This window comes from Rhinoraja longicauda, chromosome 9 (assembly GCF_053455715.1).
Source record: "Rhinoraja longicauda isolate Sanriku21f chromosome 9, sRhiLon1.1, whole genome shotgun sequence".
NCBI lineage: Eukaryota > Metazoa > Chordata > Chondrichthyes > Rajiformes > Arhynchobatidae > Rhinoraja > Rhinoraja longicauda.
The window spans coordinates 34373672-34393416 of NC_135961.1; the positions used below are offsets into that span (position 1 = coordinate 34373672).

General features: G+C 38.5%; 1 protein-coding gene across 3 annotated transcripts in view; it reads left to right on the forward strand.

Annotated features, from left to right (window-relative positions):
* Positions 1 to 19745, forward strand: part of mtr (5-methyltetrahydrofolate-homocysteine methyltransferase) — an 82163-nt gene that overhangs the window by 46913 nt on the left and 15505 nt on the right. For all 3 annotated transcript variants that reach the window (XR_013547633.1, XM_078405082.1, XM_078405081.1), the window contains exons 24-30: positions 530 to 650; positions 10850 to 10931; positions 11772 to 11870; positions 12635 to 12710; positions 13991 to 14146; positions 14902 to 15098; positions 15511 to 15711. Coding sequence is in view for 2 of the 3 variants with exons in the window: in XM_078405082.1 (XP_078261208.1) it covers positions 530 to 650; positions 10850 to 10931; positions 11772 to 11870; positions 12635 to 12710; positions 13991 to 14146; positions 14902 to 15098; positions 15511 to 15711 (932 nt within the window). In the remaining variant the exon portion in view is untranslated. The remainder of the gene's footprint in view (positions 1 to 529; positions 651 to 10849; positions 10932 to 11771; positions 11871 to 12634; positions 12711 to 13990; positions 14147 to 14901; positions 15099 to 15510; positions 15712 to 19745) is intronic.

The window sequence follows — 19745 nt, forward strand, 5'->3', positions numbered from 1 at the left end:
ACATCAATTTTATCACTTTTCCATTTCCGTGACCTCACTCAGTCAAAGTAGCTTGAGAACTATTTTTCAGTCATTTCCTGGTCTTCACCTGTCTTTCCACAACTCTGGTTAAGCTTGTGTGATCAAATCACAGCTTTGATCCCAGAACTTGATTTTGCAATTTGCCAAAACAGCTTGATTTAGTTTAGAGATACAGCGCTGAAACAGGCCCTTTGGCCCACCGAGACCACACTGACCAGTGATTCCCGTACACTAGCACTATCCGATACACGAGGGACAATTTACCAGTTTTACCAAGGCCAATTAACCTACAAACCTGTACGTCTTTGGGGTGTGGGAGGAAACCAGAGCCCCCAGAGAAAACGCATGCGGTCACGGAGAGAACATACAAACTCCCTGCAAACAGCTCCCGTTGTCAGGATCGAACCTGGTTCTCTGGCCCTGCAAGGCAGCAAATGAACCGCGGTGCCACCAGTGGTTTAGTTGTTAAAGCAGATTCGTGAATGTGTCCTATACTTTCTTTTGGCAGATATTATTGGGCTGTCTGGTCTTATCACGCCATCTTTGGATGAAATGATACATGTTGCCAAAGAAATGGAACGGATAGGTTTGAAAATGCCTTTACTGATCGGTGGAGCCACAACCTCGAAGTAAGTAACTAGGCAGAAGGACACAAAGTGCTGGAGTAACTCAGTGGGTCAGGCAGCATGACAGGAGAACATGGGTAATTGATGTGTAAGAAAGAACTAGCAGATGCTGGTTTAAATCGAAGGTAGACACAAAGTGCTGGAGTAACTCAGCAGGACAGGCAGCATCTCTGGAGAGAAACGATGAGTTACGTTGTGAATCGAGACCCTTAATCAGACAGGCAGAACAGTAACTAGTAATAGTAACTAGGCAGAACAGTGGTTCATCATTTACCCCTTTAAAGTTATCACAATATAAACTGAACAGCAATAAAATATTGAACTGTTCAGGTACAAAAATCTTTGTGCAAGCAATAGACAGAAATGATCAGATTTCCTTATCAACCAGCATCTTATCTCCTGATTTGAATTTGGCTTCCTAGCTATTTTGTCTGGTTGCAATTTTATCCCTTGCTGAGAATCTTGAAGTCTGCGATTCATGAACATCACCAGTTGCTGGGTGTCTTCTCTGGTGATGCTCTGCCAGGCCTGTATTGCAGCCATCTATAGCTTATGCTTGTTTTGGGGGCTAGTCCCCTTCAGTTTTCGCTTCAGCATATAAAAGGCATGCTCAATTGGGTTCAGATCGGGTGATTGACTTGGCCACTCGAGAATTTACCATTTTTTAGCTTTGAAAAACTCATTTGTTGCTTTTTTGAAAAACTCATTTGTTGCTTTAGCAGTATGTTTGGGATCATTGTCTTGCTGTACAATGAACTGCCGGCCAATGAGTTTTGAGGCATTTGTTTGAACTTGAGCAGATAGGATGTGTCGATGCACTTCAGAATTCATTCTGCTACTACCATCAGCAGTTGTATCATCAATGAAGATAAGTGAGCCAGTAACTTCAGCAGCCATGCATGCCCAGGCCATAACACCCCCACCTTCGTGTTTCACAGATGAGGTGGTTTGCTTTGGATCTTGGGCAGTTCCTTCTCTCCTCCATACTTTTCTCTTGCCATCACTCTGATATAAGTTATCATCTTCTCATTTGTCCACAAGACCTTTTTCCAGAACTGTGGTTGCACTTTTAAGTTCTTCTTGGCAAACTGTAACCTGGCCATCCTATTTTTGCGGCTAACCAGTGGTTTGCATTCTTGCAGTGTAGCCTCTGTATTTCTATTCATGAAGTCTTCTGTGGACAGTGGTCATTGACAAATCCACGCCTGACCCCTGAAGAGTGTTTCTGATCTGACGGACAGGTGTTTGGGGATTTTTCTTTATTATAGAATTCTTCTGTCATCAGTTGTGGAGATTTTCCTTGGCCTGCCAGTCCCTATGTGAATAGTAAGCTCACCAGTGCTCTCTTTCTTCTTAATGATGTTCCAAACAGTTGATTTTGGTAAGCCTAAGGTTTGGCTGATGTCTCTAACAGTTTTATTCTTGTTTCTCAGTCTCATAATGGCTTCTTTGACTTTCATTGGCACAACTTTGGTCCTCATGTTGATAAACATCAATAAAAGCTTCCAAAGGTGATGGAAAGACTCAGTGCTGAGAGCTCTCTTATACCTGCAATTAGGAGGCAATTAAACACACCTGAGCAATTCCAAACACCTGTGAAGCCATGTGTCCCAAACATTATGGTGCCCTGAAATGGGGGGGACTATGTATAAACACAGCTGTAATTTCTACATGGTGAAACTAAAATGTATAAAAATACCCTTTAATAAAATCTGACAATGTGCACTTTAACCATGTGATTTTTTTCTATTACAAATCTCAAATTGTGGTGTACAGAGCCAAATAAATAAATGATGGCCTTTGTCTCAAACATTATGGAGGGCACAGTATATTGCTCAGCAATAATGGGAGGAAAACAGCTTTGAATGAGGACAGTACATCTTGAATCCAGTGATATCTTGCAAAAACTAGAACTGCTGATAAAAGCTTTTGTAAATTGAGATAATTAACCTTTATTCTGTTATTTAGTATTTCATAAAATGTTCCTTAACAGATAGTGACTACGTATTTGAAACATTTTCTGATCCATTAATATGAAGTTGTTGCTTGCGTTGCATTTATGCTCATTTACAAAGTCATTTTTCATTTATTTGACAGATTTAGGTTAATTTTTATGGCAGCATATTAACTTGATTGCCGCATTTGATTTAAGGTCAGCTCGTCGTTTGTAGCCTATTGCTTTTTCTTGAGGAGAACTTGCAGCCTTCCCAAAAATTACACTGGTATTTATTTTTAAATAATGCTTGATTATCTAACAGTGAACTCAGAACTAATAATATTATAATTCAAGAAATAAAGCTGCTTTCAACTTTTACATATAGTAGACAAAAAACCCAATTCATTCTAGTTGCCCTTTTCACACACATCTTTGAGAGAGAGATAAACTGCAAGCATTTGACAGATTGGTTAATGAACTTGCATTCCTCAGAAGAGCAAAGAATAATTGTACTTGCAAGGAACCTGTAGGCAGGTCTTCATAATTGTATCAGCATGACTCGGTCAAAGTCCATAAAGAATAGGTGTGTCGTACTTTTGTATGAGCTAGTTAAATTCAAGAGTGGTCTACAATGCCAATCCGTCAGCTTTCATGAGATGATACCTTTCAATGTGCCTCTGTAATGTCACTGCTTATTTTCACAAATGAGAAACACAGTAATCAGTTATGGCTATCTTTCATCGGCTACCATCAACAACTTGTAGAAGCTGCAGATGCTGGTTTACACCAAAGATAGACACAAAGTGCTACAGTGACTCAGCGGGTCAGGCAGCATCTCTAAAGAAAAGGATGGGTGACATTTTGAATCAGGACCCTTCTTCAGTCATCTGTTTCCATTACTCTGTTACTCCAGCACTTTGTGTCTATCTTTACCATCAGCAACTTGCTCTGTTCATACCAGTTGTTCATCAATAGTCTCATTACCATCTGACTGGACCTTGCTATATTTTATCCAACAGGTCGTTGAACAAAACACCTATTTACATAATGCAAATTGAATATAACACAACTGATGAATTAGCGATCTATATTTGTATTAATGGGCTGAATTAGTTACACGGCAATTTAAATCGGGAACCACTTAAAAATTACTTTAAAACAATCTTGGTGACTTCCGGTGGCGCTATGGAGGCTTGAGTCCAGCGCCAACTAGCTCCGTGCCGAGGGAAAAAAAAATGGGAGAAAATCGGGTTTTACCTGCAGTGATCGCAATCTGAACGGCTGCCTGCGGGATGTCATCAGGCGCACGACTTTAAGGTATGGCGTTACAACGCACCCCCCCCCCGTGGGACACAAAAAAGAGCCGGTAAAAAAACGCAGATGGAAGAGGAAGGCCCTTCAGAGGCCTCGGCCTCAATTACAACGAAGGCCCAGGAAGACCCTCTGAAGAAAATGAAACCGAAAAAGTCCGAAATGGAGGATCTTAAAACTTTTCTTGCTGCCGAAATGGAAACCTTTGGTGAGAAATTTAAAGATGAATTTGACTCTTTTAGGTTGGGTTTTAAAGCAGAAATGATTTCTACCGTTCAGCACATGCTGGAAATCTGGAAGAGGTCGAGGGAGGAAGAGGTCAAAGCTCAAATGGAAGTACTGGAAGCCAGGCTTGTTTCGGTGGAAACGAAGGTTAAAACGGAGGTGGACCCCGTTCATTATGAACTTGATCAACATCGAACAGCGATAACCGAACTGGAGAAATGGGCGACGACAAGTGAGGAAACTGTAAGTCGACTCCTTACTGAAAACCAACGCCTCTCAGATATGGTGACTAAATTAAATGATAAATGTACCGATTTGGAGGGGCGTCAAAGACGTAAGAATTTAAGAATTGTAGGGGTGAAAGAAGGAAGTGAGAAAGAAATGGGTACTCGGGATTTTGTGGCAGACCTTTTACAAAAAGCCTTAAAATTGGATTACAAACCTTCACTCGGTCGAGCTCATAGAGCGCAGCGAAAACGTACACAGGATGATGCCCATCCAAGACAAATTATCGTAAAGGTGCAACTGGATCATGAATTTGATGATATAATGAAGAAAATGGTTCGAGGCGGACAGCTCCTTTTTGAAGGTGCAAGATTCAGTATCTACCGAGATTATTCGGCAGAAGTCTACAAGAAAAGAGGGCAGTTCATTGAGACAAAGAGAATTTTGAAGAAGGTACCTGATTTGAGATACAGTTTGCTTTATCCCGCAAGACTAAGAGTCTCCTACAAGTCCAAGGAGCTTTTTTTTACAGACCACGAAAAAGCACTGGAATATGCTAAAGATGTCGGTAACATGATCATAGACTGAAGAATTTACATTACTCCTTAGGAGTCCCGCCAGATCTAAAAGGACCGTTAAAGTTCTTTTAAGAGCTTTGAGGATATCCGGAAACCGAAATGGATGGAGGACATTGGATAAAACCGTGATCTTTTTTGTTTTCTCTGTTTACTAATCATTGTTATTATCTGGATACTCATATCTAACGATATATGTAACAACCAATACTTATTAAATATCTATATTACCACTAAAAACTATTAACAAAATTATTAACATTAACATTAATCATAAAAATTTAATACTGTATATGATTGATAACAATGATTAATAATTAACAGTCTTCGATTAACATAGAAATGTATTACACAATTATATTATATAGGAAGATATGCAAGAGGTAAATTAGCCTAAGTCAAAATAAAGTTTGACGGTTTTTCTCTTTAATTTTTAATTTAAAATTAAATTTATGATAGATTTAGCGGAAAAAATTAATATGATATGTAGAGAATAAACGTAGTGAATTTTTGCTGTTCTAAAATTTTTCTGCAAGGATACGTGCTTAAGTATGCATACATATGGGGATGTATATATATATATATGTGGATATCGGGTGTGTGTATGTATGGGTAGGTAAATAAGTTTGTTACTCCCAAAGAAGATATATGAATGTTAGAAATAACCCTTTATTTCCTTTGCGCACGGAGCTGGAATTTTTTTTTTTACAAAGGCTACGGAAGTCTTTAGAATTCTAGCCACGTTAGTGTGGCTATCACTAACTACACTAATTGTAGAGGTAGTTTCTTTTCTTTCACCCTATATTAATCAACTCTATCACTTTTCTCTTTTTAAATATTTTTATAACTTAATGTTTGAATGGAAAAATAAGACAAATACAAGGAGATGTGCTCGGAAGAGCGATGTATATGATTTTAAATTCATCTATTCGAGGTTCGGGAGCAGGGTCAGGTTCTGTGTGTTGTACCTTCTGCTCGGTTATAGACCACCTTAGAAACAATATGCAAGATATTAATATGACAAGAGGGGGTCAGGGAATAACATTTTGTAGTTGGAATGTCAAGGGAATCAATGAACCAATTAAGAGAGGCAAAGTTTTGGCACATCTAAATTTAATCAAAACTGATATAATATTTCTTCAAGAAACACACCTTAAGAAGGAATCTCAATATAGACTTAAAGCTAAGTGGATTGCTGAATCATATCATTCCTCCTTTTCCCACAAGTCCAGAGGAGTTGCAATACTAATTCGTAAAGGAATACCTTTTAAGAACTCCTCAACAATAGTGGATATTGATGGTAGATATATTATATTAGTTGGAGAGTTAAATGGAGAAAAAGTGATTCTTCTTAATGTTTACGGGCCTAATTTCGATAACCCTATGTTCTTTAATAAAACATTTAATAAAATTCCTGAATTTACACAATATAAATTAATAATTGGAGGAGACTTCAATTGTACATTAGATTCATACTTAGATAGATCATCAATGCAAAAAAAAGTAAAATCTCAATCAAGTGTATTTCTAAATTCATTTATTAATACCACTAATATTAAGGATGTCTGGAGAATAGAAAACCCAATTGGACGGGAATATTCATTTTACTCACCAGTACACAAAACATACTCAAGAATAGATTATTTTTTAGTTGACTCTACGTTTATTCCATTTATTTATAATTCTAAATATCATAACATTATAATTTCAGATCATGCACCTGTAACATTCATGATTAAATTAAATGGAATGTCCGAGAAACAAGCATATTGGAGATTTAACCCACAAATTGTGAACGAAAAGTCATGCCAGGAATATATTATTAAACAGATTCAAATATTTTTTGAGGTAAATGACAACCCTGACACACCTATTTCTCTTATGTGGGAAACGTTTAAAGCGTATGTTCGAGGTACATTAATTTCTGCTCAAGCTTTTTATAATAAAGAGAACAGGATTAGGCAACAAACATTGGAAAGTGAAATCAAACAACTAGATATAGAAAATGCGAGAATGCCATCTACTCTAAAATATAATAAAATTGCGGTATTGAAATATAAATTAAATAAAATGTATTCAGAACAAGTAATAAAACTCTATCAAAAAACAAAACAATTACATTTTGAATTTGGAGACAAACCACAAAAACTATTAGCACGTCAGTTACGAAAAATGGAAGGGGAAAAAATAATTCATAAAATTAGAACAGAGACAGGAGAATTATTAAAAATGCCCAAGGACATAAATGATAGATTTCTCCAATATTATCAGAGCCTTTATTCAACTAAAACCGTAGCACAATCAGAAGGAATAGCAGACTTTTTAAAAAAATGTAATTTAAAAGGTTTAGATTCAAACGATAGAGAAGTATTAGAAAGGGAGATTACGACAAAGGATATTGAGGAGTCTATTGGTTCTTTAAAAAATGGTAAAGCAGTAGGACCAGATGGTTTAGGCTCCGAATTTTATAAAAAATTTTATGATTTGCTTAGCCCACGTTTACATAGACTGTATGAGTATATATATACTCAACAGAAACTTCCAGACACTCTAAATGAATCTATAATAACACTTATTCCTAAAGCTGATAAAGATCCGGAAGACCCGGGATCATACAGAGCAATTGCACTTTTAAATACAGATCAAAAAATTTTAACTAAAATACTAGCGTATAGATTAAGTACAGTGATGAATAAATTAATACACCCTGACCAAACAGGCTTCATTCAGAAACGATACTCATACTATAATCTAAGAAGATTATTTAATATTATATATTCCAAGAGAATTATTAATGAAGATCTAGCAATAATCTCACTTGATGCTGAAAAAGCATTTGATCAGGTTGAATGGTCTTATTTATTTTCGGTGATGGAAAATATGCAGCTAGGGGAGAAATTCTGTACATGGATAAAACTGTTATATACAAACCCCACGGCCAGAATATTTACAAACCAAAGGTTGTCATCGAAATTTAGCCTATCTAGAGGTTGTAGACAAGGATGCCCGTTATCCCCATTATTATTTGCGCTTGCTATTGAGCCACTGGCAGAAAGAGTTAGGGGGCATCCGGAAATACATGGATATAACACAAAGGACACAGTGAATAAAATTTCTCTATACGCAGATGACGTATTAATTTACATTACAAAACCAGAAATTAGTATTCCAAACTTATTAAAGCTAATAACCCAATTTGGTTCACTTTCAGGATACAGAATAAATTGGAATAAAAGCGAAATTATGCCAATAAGGGAACATAATAAACAGATAATACAACAATTTCCATTTAAAATAGTAAATGAAAAATTTAAATATCTAGGTATCTATGTAACTAAGATATATACATCATTATTTAAAGCAAATTTCCCCCCATTACTGAACAAACTACATAAGAATATTCAATATTGGAAAACACTCCCTATCTCAATGGTTGGCAAAATTAATGCCATAAAAATGATTTTTTTACCGCAAATATTATACCTTTTTCAGACAATTCCGATATATCTGACAAAAAACTTTTTTTTTAAATTGGACTCTATTGTTAATGATTTTATCTGGGATTATAAGAATCATAGGATAAACAAAAGACACTTGTGTAAATCAAAAATAAATGGAGGCCTGGCTTTACCCAATTTTTTGTTTTATTTCTGGGCAGTTAATATTAAAAATATGAATTTCTGGTTGGAAGAAATAGATCATCAACCAGACTGGTTAAAAATGGAAAAGGAAGATTGTTTACCTTTTGATATTGGTCCGATATTATTTGCTACGTCTAAATTAAACAAAAAAATTTATAGGGAAAACCCTATAATATTTAGTGCTATACGAATTTGGAAACAATTAAAAAAGACATTAAAATTAGATAATTTATCACTTTTTCTTCCAATTGTGAATAATCCTTAGTTCAAGCCTTCATGGGTAGACGGGGGTTTTACACAATGGAAGGATTATGGAATTAAAAATATGGGACAACTTTATAAGGAAGGCACCTTTCTGACATTTCAGGAGTTGCAACAGACTTATGGTCTTCGTGGAAATGATTATTTCAGATATCTTCAACTTAGAGATTATGTAAAATCGAACTCCCAAAATTTTCGAATTAGAAATTCAGAAATTCTTGATGAATGTTGGAACAAACATCCTAATACAGAAAAATTAATATCTTATATATATAATATCTTATTAGACAGTGACATTCCCTCCACGGACTTATACAGACAAAAATGGGAAAAAGAATTAAACCAAGTAATAACGAAAGATACTTGGGAAGAAAGTTTGCAACATATACATCAGTGTTCACTAAACGCCAGACATTCTCTAATACAATTTAAAGTAATACATAGGTTACACTATTCAAAAACAAAACTACATAAAATTTTCCAACATATCTCACCTAAATGTGATAAATGTCAACATTTAGAAGCTACATTATTTCATATGTTTGCAAACTGTATAAAAATTAAAAAATTCTGGGTAAATATTTTTAGCATAATATCTAAAGTAACCAGCACACAATTGGACCCAGATCCAAAATTAATTATACTCGGAATATTAGAATTAAATCAAACATTTAGAACAACACAAAGAAACTTTATTGATTATAGTTTAATAACAGGAAAAAAATTAATTCTAAAATTTTGGAAAGGCACTACGGCCCCCACAATCAAAATGTGGATTATAGAAATGACGGAGACCTTAAACGTGGAAAGAATCAGATTTTCCCTGTTGGACAAACAGGAATTATTCATTGGAACATGGTCTCCTTTTATTGATTACTTAAAGGGTCAGAATAGTTCAGCACAGGAACCTGACTAGCACTCGGACTAAAGAATGGATGAAATGCTATACTTTGAAATGTACGAATATATCTCGAATGAAGTTTTTGTTATTTTAATAAATTTTTCCATTCTTCTTTAACTAACTTTTTCCTTATCTTTTTTTTTTTTAATTTGTTTTTGTTTTTATTTTTCTTCTCTCTCTTTTCTTTCTTTACTTCATCTATTTCTTTAGTTCTATCTAGTTTCAAAAAAAAAAAAAGGGGCAAAAGGTATTGGAGACAATATAATAATAATTGACAATATTATCAATTTAAAAATGTATGACTGTAAAGATGTAAACAGGTTATGTACCTATCTCCAATAAAAATTTATCTTAAAAAAAAAAAAAAAAAAACAATCTTGGTGTTCCCATGTATCCTCCACACAGTAATCAGACACCATTATACCTATCAGGTCATCTCTTGGCCTTGTTCACCCCAGGTAAACAAATCCAGCTAATTCAATCTCTCCCTGTAACTAAAGCTCTAATCCAGGTAATATCTTGGTGAATTTCCTCTGCACTCTCTCCAGCATAATGCCTACTGTATAGTGTAGTGACCTGAACTGCACACAGTATCCCCAAGTGCAGCCAAACTAGTACTTTGTAAAATCATAACATGATGTCCCAACTTTTACATTCTATGTACTGACATCCCAATGCTCGTATGCCATATGCCTCGTTCACTTTCCTATGTCCCTGCATTGCCACTTTTAGGGAACTATGGACATGAACCAAGGTCCCTCTATCCATTGATATGCCTTGATGTCCTACCCCTTCTTGACTTTCCTAGATGCATGGCCCAGCATTTATTGAGATGAAATCCCATCTGCCAAGGATCTGCCCAGCTTTCCACCTGATGTGTATGCTACAGTAGCCCTGGGAAACCTTCCCTGCTCTCCACAATGTCACTAGCCGTCATGTTATCAACCATGTGCGCAATCACCCAATTAAGGGGTTAAACATTTATACAGAATCTTCCTGATCTGTACAACAAAGGTTCTCGCTTCCTTATCCAAACGAATAACTGTTTTTCCCGACTATCGTGGTTGTACTTGGTCTTAATCTAATCGACATTTATTTATATGTAAATCACCTTTCGTGTTTTTCAGAACGCACACAGCTGTCAAAATTGCACCAAGATATAATGCACCAGCAATCCATGTTCTAGATGCTTCTAAAAGTGTTGTTGTGGTAAGTCATATCAGATTGTACCTGCGTGCTTTTTGTACCTGATTATTTTGAGGACGTTTTATTCTTTTTGGGTTCTATTGTACATTGCTTATTTCACTTTGTATTGTATTCCTTGCCTTTTCGTAATATGGAGCTACTCTTGCAACCATTTCAACTAATTACCAGTTTTTGTACAAATTCACAAACTTATCTAACCAAAGATGTTATACATTCTCATGACAGATGCACTTATATCTAGATCTTGTCTATTACGTACAACTGACAATCACATCCACCATCATTAAAGTAGTAAACAGACCAATTTTAATCACTCAGATTCTCACAGAAATGTCAGTATGTTAATGTGCTACTTATTACAGTCTCTTTCTGCCACATAACAAGCAAACATCATTGATGGCCTTAAAACGAACTGATCTGACTCAGGCAATATCGTGCTCTGGCCCTGACTATTTTGAAACAGCAACTGTTTGTTAAGGGTATTGGGAATTCTAGATTTCTTAAATTTCAAAAATACAATTTATTCAGAGTAAAAAGTAAATACAAAAAAAACTGCAAAAAAAATCTTCATACATTTTGGAAATTCATGAGCCTGAGCCAACCCTGATGCCCATGAGAAAGTAGAAATTGGTCATCTTGAATCAATGGAGTCCCCTTGATCATGGTTTTCTTAAACTCATTGTTACAGAAACAAGCCTGTTTCTTCTCTGAATGTACGTGGCAGGAATATTTTGAATATTACCTACTCTGTGTGTAATTTAAATGTCTAGTTGTGTAACGTTTGAGTGTGTTTCAATGTGTCTTAGCTTGTGGTTTGTCATTATTCTTATTTTTTAATTTTAGTGCTCTCAACTTTTAGATGATGACCTGAAAGATGACTACTTTGCGGAAATAACTGAAGAATATGAAGAGATTCAACAGAATTACTATAAGTATTTAATGGTCATTATTTTGATTATTTTATTGAATCAATGTGCTCATTAGAGAGTTGAGGGGATGTAGCTCCTGTATCTCTCCTGTCCCTCCTGTAGGACGGAAATAAACTATTTACTGAGAATAAAAAGTGCTAAGAATTTACTAGAATGCTGCCTACATTAGAGGGTTTTGGCTACAGGGAGAGGTTGGATAGATTTTGGGGCGACAAGATTTCGCATTGATAGCTGTTGCCTTACAGCGCCAGAGACTGGTTCAATCCTGACTATGTGCACGGTTTATACAGAGTTTGTACGTTCTCCCCACGTCGATTTCCCCCCAGGTGCCCTGGTTTCCTCCCATATTCCAAGGACGTGCAGGTTTGTAGGTTAATTGGCTTTGGTAAAATGAGTAAATTCTCCCTTGTATGTAGTGTGTGCTAGTGTACGGGGTGATCACTGGTCGGCGCAGCCTCGGTGGGCCGAAGTGCCTGTTTCCGCTCTATATCTCTAAACTAAACTAAACTTAGTGATAGCAGATACGATTAGTGTAGGTGGGTTAGTAATGGGCAGCAAGGACGAAGTGGGCTGCAAGGCCTGTTTCTGTGCTGTATGATTGGAAGAAAATTTCTTTTGAGCTCAAAATAACTGAGGACGAGCAAATAGATTTTTCTCATTCCGTTACTGTATTCTTTTAAGTGATGATTCTGCTCCAAAGGGTGCAATTGGATGCGTGTAGTTAGTGTGGCAGATGGCTTGTCTGTTTATTGATTGGGAAATCTTTACCATTTGCAGGACAGAAAATACTTAACTTTAGAGCAAGCCAGGAGTCAAGGATTTCACATCGACTGGCTCTCCTTTCCGAAACCAGGTCAGTATCAGATTTGGGCATAATGTCCCACAGGACATTCCTGTGGAAACTGAGAACTTTATGTCAATACATCACCTAATCCTCATTCTACTTTATAAATCTTGCTTCCTGCCTTCACACACCCATCTCATGGCCAAAGTTTAGTTTAGTTAACTATTATTGTCATGAGTACCGAGGTACAATGAAAAGGTTTTTGTTGCTTTTCTATTCAGTCAACGTAAAGACTTAACATGATTATAATCAAGCCATCCCCAGTATACAAATACAGTATAAAAGGGTATAATGTTTATTGCAAGATAAAGTCCAGTAAAGTCCAATTAATGATTGTCCATGGGGTTTCCAATGACATGGCTGGGAGTTTGGGACTGCTCTCGTGGTGAGAGGTTGGTTCAATTGCTTGATAACAGCTGGGAGGAAACTGTCCCTGAATCTGGAGGAGTGTGTTTTCAAACTTCTGTACCTCTTGCCTGATGGAAGAGGGGAGAAGAGGGAGGGGAATTTGAAAATGTCTGGATATTTTCTCTCTCTTCACTCCCTTTGCTGCCCATCTGGGAGCTCTTCTCCATGCTGGAGGAACAGCAGGTCAGGCAGCATTGGTGGAGGGAATTAACAAGCAGCGTTTCTGGTCTGAACCCTTCTCCAGTCTGAAATAAGATCCAGACCTTAATCGCCGCCTGTCCAGTCTCTCCACAAAATGCTGCCTGACCCGTTGAGTTCCTCCAGCGCTCAAGATTCCAGCATCTGCAGTTCCTTGTTTCTCCAAGATACGAAGGTGTACATTCTTACTATGGTTACATGCAGATAATAAATCTTTGGCAGCTTTCGATAAATGTGTTTGATGGTGTCAGTTACAGTGACGTGAATGTTCATTAAGAGACTGATTGAGAGTAGATGTTAAAAGATGGAAATAAAATAATGATTGCACTTTAGGGCGGCACGGTGGCACAGCAGTAGAGTTGCTGCCTGACAGTGCCAGAGACCCGGGTTTGATTCTGACTATGGGTGCTGTCTGTACAGAGTTTATACATTCTCCCTGTAACTGCATTAGCTTTCTCCAGGTGCTCCTGTTTCCTCCCATATTCCAAAGACGTGTGGGTTTGTAGGTTATTTGGCTTCTGTAAATTGTGCTAGTGTGTAGGATGGAACTGGTGTATGGGTGATCACTGGTCGGCGTGGACTTGGTGGGATGAAGGGCCTGTTTCCGCGCTGTATCTCTAAACTAAATTAAACTTGAAGCTGTTTCCCCTCAAAGTAATTGTAATCATGTTGTTCTTTTGTAGTGAAGCCGATGTTTATTGGCACCCGGACCTTTAATGATTACAACCTGTGGAGAGTGATGAGCTTTATTGACTGGAAACCTTTCTTTGACGTTTGGCAGCTAAAAGGAAGGTACCCAAATCGAGGATTTCCCAAAATCTTCAAGGACAAAACAGTTGGTTAGTTCTAATTAATTAAGGCTCATTGTTAAAGTCACTCTCTTCATTTATTTCTTAATCATTTGTTGTCTCTTGAGTGATGGCCATTTGTTAGCCATTCCAATTGGTGTGAATAATATAGGAACGAAGAACTGCAGATGCTGGCTTACAAAAAAAAGACACAAATTGCCTGGAGTAACTCAGCTGGTCAGGAAGTATCCCTGGAGAACATGGATCTGTGATATATCGGGTCTGAACACTTCTTCAAACTAATTGTGGGGGAGGGGGGAAAGTTGGGAACGAGGAGAGGCAGGACAAAGCCTGGAAGTCTGAAGAAGAATCCCAAAACGTCGCCTATTCTTTTCCTCCAGAGGTACTGCCTGACCCGTTGTTTTACTCCAGCACTTGTGCCTTCCTTAGGTAATACATTGAGACATGTGAGGAGGGTTTTTTGTGAGGAGGGTAGTTGGATATAGGCTAGGTGATGTGAGACACTTCTTCAGATGGGTCTTGACCCGAAACGTCACCTATCCATGTTCTCCAGGGGTGCTGCCAAACCCGCTGAGTTGCTCCAGGACTTTGTCCCTTTTTGTTGGTGTGAATAATATGAAGGGTGACCTTCGCTGTGATGTTTGTTTTCATTTTGTTGAATTCATTGGCCATAACAAGCACTCAAGATTAGACCAGAGGCTGCCATACACAGGCAAGGATATGTCTGACTCATACCCTCCCTCAAAAAGCAGTACCCTCATGGAATATAACCTGTCAACCTGTAGGTGAAGAAGCCAAGAAGGTTTTTCAAGATGCGCAGAATCTGATGAAAAAACTGATTGAAGAGAAGAAATTGAAGGCCAGAGGAATTATAGGGTTCTGGCCAGCTCAGAGTGTTGGGGATGACGTAGACTTGTATGCAGAGGATAATTTCCCTCACACTGGTGAACCAGTGGCAAAGTTTCATGGTTTACGGCAACAGGTATGACTTTTTTCTTTAAGATTGAGAACAGCTCCTTTAGTTCCTCAATTAGTAAAACATTTCCTACTCTGGTAGTAAGAACAGACTGGGCAAATTTAAATACAATTCTTCATTTGTTCCCTATTAGCCAAATGCAGCTGTGGGTCTTAACTGGGAAAGGGACCAGGTGATGGGGAGTCTAAGGCAGTGTGATGTAAGGCAGCAACTCTGCCACTGTGCCGCCCACAAATCACATTGCTGCGAGTCATTTTGCAATTACAGTGGATGGACACAGAATTTTCAATGTACTGTTAAACTATAGCGTAAATTCTTATTTTGTCTCGTCGACAGTTCTCACCCAGGTGGAGTAATGTAATTCTAATAATTTTTGTTTGCCAATAAACACAGATGTCTTATCTTCCATCTTTTCCAGGCCGAGAAGGACTCCTTCAGTGCAGAAAAATACTGCTGCATTTCCGACTTCATTGCACCCAGGGACTCGGGGGTGCCGGATTACATCGGCATGTTTGCCGTGGCCTGCTTTGGTGCTGAGCAGCTGAGCAAACAGTACGAAACGGAGGGTGATGACTACAGTAGCATCATGGTGAAAGCACTGGCGGACAGACTGGCTGAGGTGAGCCTCAAAATTGAGTAACTATAATATTAACTCATCGTGACCATTCACTTAAGAACCTTAATGAACTTAATGAATCAGATTTTCAAATGGTATCTGATAGTTGGTACAGGTAATTCTATTGTAACGCATGTTTCAATACTGCAAATTGGATATAATGGTTGAATTAGGGAACACTATTTGCATTACGCAGGCCAAATTAATTACCTCGCGTTAAAGCGGAGATTTATAGGTTCTTGATGAGGAAGGGCATCAAAGGCTACGGAGTGAAGGCAGGAGAATGGGTTTGAGGGGGAAAAATAGATCAGCCATGATTGAATGCGGGGGAGATTCTTTACTTTTGAGATATTTTAGAGATACAGCACGGAAACAGGCCCTTTGGCCCACCGAGTCTGCACCGACCCACGATAGTACACTAGCACTTTTCTACACATTAGGGACAATTTACAATTTTGCCAAAGCCAGTTAACCTACAACCCTGTATGTCTTTGGAGAAAACCGGAGCATCCATAGAAAACCCACGCGGTTTTAGGGAGAATGTGCAACTCTATACAGACAGCACCCGTAGTGAGGATCGAACCCAGGCAGCAAGCCATTACAAAAAATTAAATCCCTTCTGGAGCCTTAAAACCCGAGTATGTCCCAAATCATAATATGTCCTTCATCTTAATAAGTCCTATTCATAATCATGAATGGGCATTAATATTAACTGCAAACATAAATCCAAGGGCACAGAAAATAATCTGGTGACATGGAAGACCTGCGTAGTTTGGTGTCTATTAAAGTTAGCAGCAATGTATTTATTGTGCCATGTTGTTGAACCAAAACTTCCTCCAGAAGTTTAGTTTATTGTCACGTGTACTGAGGTACAGTGACAAGCTTTTTGTTCCGTGATATCCAGTCAGCAGAACGACTATACACGATTAAAATCGAGCTGTCCAATGTACAGATAGATGCAGGATAAATGAATGTTAATTGTACTTACATTGGTGAAACATTCTGTCATATGTCTAGTGGAATCAAGGGATATGGGGAGAAGGCAGGCACAGGTTACTGATTGTAGATGATCAGCCATGATCACAATGAATGGCGGTGCTGGCTCGAAAGGCCAAATGGCCTCCTCCTGCACCTATTTTCTATGATGAAAGAATGGAGCGACTGGGCTTGTCTTCACTGGAATTTAGAAAGATGAGAGAGGATCTTATAGAAACATATAAAACTATTAAGGGATTGGACAGGCTAGAAGCAGGAAACATGTTCCCGATGTTGGGGGAGTCCAGAACCAGGGGCCACAGTTTAAGAATAAGGGGTAGACCATTGAGAACTGAGACGAGGAACAACTTTTTCACACAGAGTTGTGAATTTATGGAATTCTCTGCCACAGAAGGCAGTGGCGGCTGATTCACTGGATGCATTCAAAAGAGAGTTAGATAGAGCAATTAAGGCTAGCGTAATCAAGGGATATGGAGAGAAGGGCAGTGATTGTGGATGATCAGCCATGATCACATTGAATGGCAGTGCTGGCTCATAGAAACAGAAAATAGGTGCATGAGGAGGCCATTTGGCCCTTCGAGCGTGCACCGTCATTCATTGTGATCATAGCTGATCATCCACAATCAGTAACCCCGTGCCTATCTTCTCCCCATATCCCTTGATTCCACTAGCCCCTAGAGCTCTATCTAACCCTCTTTTAAATTCATCCAGTGAATTGGTCTCCACTGCCTTCTGTGGCAGAGATTTCCACAAATTCACAACTCTGGGTGAAAAAGTTTTTTCTCACCTCAGTTGTAAATGGCCTCCCCTTTATTCTTAGACTGTGGCCCCTGGTTCTGGACTCCCCCAACATTGGAAACATTTTTTCCTGCATCTAGCTTGTTCAGTCCTTTTATAATTTTATATGTTTCTATTCTATAAGAGATCCTGTCATCCTTCTAAATTCCAGTGAATACAAGCCCAGTCTTTTCCAATCTTTCCTCATTTGGCAGTCCCGCCATCCTCGTGAACCTACGCTGCACTGCCTCAATAGCATGGATGTCCTTCCTCAAATTGCACAAACTGCACACAATACTCCAGATGTGATCTCACCAGGCCCCTATACAACTGCAGAAGGACCTCCTTACTCCTACACTCAAATCCTCTCGTTATGAAGGCCAACATGCCATGAGCTTTCTTAGAAGCTTGAAGGGCCGAATGGCCTACTCCTGCACTTATTGTCTATGTATCTATGTATTAGTGTTAGTAGTGGCTCATATGTTTCAGAGCAAATCACTAATTACCAGGATTGCTGTTGCTTCAAATGTCCTGTTAGTTTTTTCTTTCATTTTATAATTTTGATTTGAAAGTATTTGATGATGAACAACTGAGCCTTTTTTTGCATTTTGTCTCTTGAAAGAAGTTCAAAAGTGGACATGAGTTATGCTTGCAGAGCTTTACAAATTAATGTTGTGAACCAATCAACAAATACTTGAGAGTGGAGTTTAATTCTAATGGTTTGGGCTGGATTCAGGGCATGATGGGGCAGTATGCTGAATGACTGCACTGTTTTATCTGCATCCTGACTGTTTCTCTGCATAATTACAGGTTAACTATTAGGATGCAGGCAGATTTTTGTTTTGCAAATTTACCTGTACCGCATCTGTTTTTCCTAGCAGGGTAGGTCAAGCAGAGACTTTCTTACCTCTTTACTAAGAACTGTAAAATTAAGGTGAAGCCAACTTCCTTGTTTTTTTTATCTTGGAGGTTTAATTTAATGTAAAGATACAGCGTAGAAACAGGCCCTTTGGCCCACCAAGTCCTCGCCGACCAGATATCCCCGCATACTAACACTATTCTACACACACTAGGGACATTTTACAATTTAACCAAACCTGTACTTTGGAGTGTGGGAGAAAACCAGAGCTTCTCAGAGAAAACACACGCAGGTCACGAGGAGAACGTACAAACTCCGTACAGACAAGCACCAGTAGTCAGGATCAAACCCGGGTCTCTGGCGTTGTAAGGCAGCAACTCTACCACTGTGCCACCTGACCAGGTTATGAAGTAGCATTCCCAACATTGCAAAAAATCTCTCACTTATTTCACCCCTCCCTATAATTCCTTCCTCTGGCTTCATAATTCCCAACTCTTCAATTCTTTCCCCTCACCCTTCTGTTTTACTCTCTAGCCTTTTGTCCAACCACCTCACCTGTCTAAATTCACCCTCGCTTGTGTTCACCTATTACCTGACATGCTTTGTGCTTCCTCTCTCTCCCAGCTTTCTTTCCTCCACCCCACCTCTACAACCAGTCTAAAGAAGGGCCCCGACCCAAAACGTCACCTATCTATGTTCCCCACAGATACTGCCTGACCCATTGAGTTACTGTAGCATTTTGTCTCTTTTTTTGTAAACCAGCATCTGGTGTTCCTTGTTTCTACATCGAAACAACAGCTTTGGTCATTGTAATAACTAAAATTACTGGGCCTGTGAATGTAGGTGCCAGTAATAGGAGCACCATTACTAGAGAACACCATTAAATGGGGAGAAAAGTGTTGGTAGTATCTTCCTGAAGTCAGATTTGCCTTGCCACGGTGTGTTGAACATTGAACTTCAGCTTCTCCTCATCCTACCACTGGATAGGAAAGGTTTGGAGGAAGACACTGCAGATGCTGGAATCCCACAGCAGGTCAGGCAGCATCTTTGAATAACATGGATAGATGATGTTTCTTCTGGCAATTCATACCTCTTGTCTCCTTTTCATTTCTGGGCTTTGTCCACCCATTTGCAAATCAACCCCCCTCTCCTGTATCCATCTATCACTCACAAGGCTTTATCCCATCCCCATCTTTCTTCTAGCTTTTACCCCCCTCTACATTCAATCAATCTGAACAAGGACCCCGACCCAAAACATCACCTATTCATGTTCTCCAGAGATGCTGCCTGACCTGCTGAGTTACTCTAGCACTTTGGTTTTTTTTAACTCGAGGTTTATAGGAATACGGTTTATAGGGATATGGGCCAGTTGCAAAATAATTCAGAAACGTTCTTTTCTTAATTC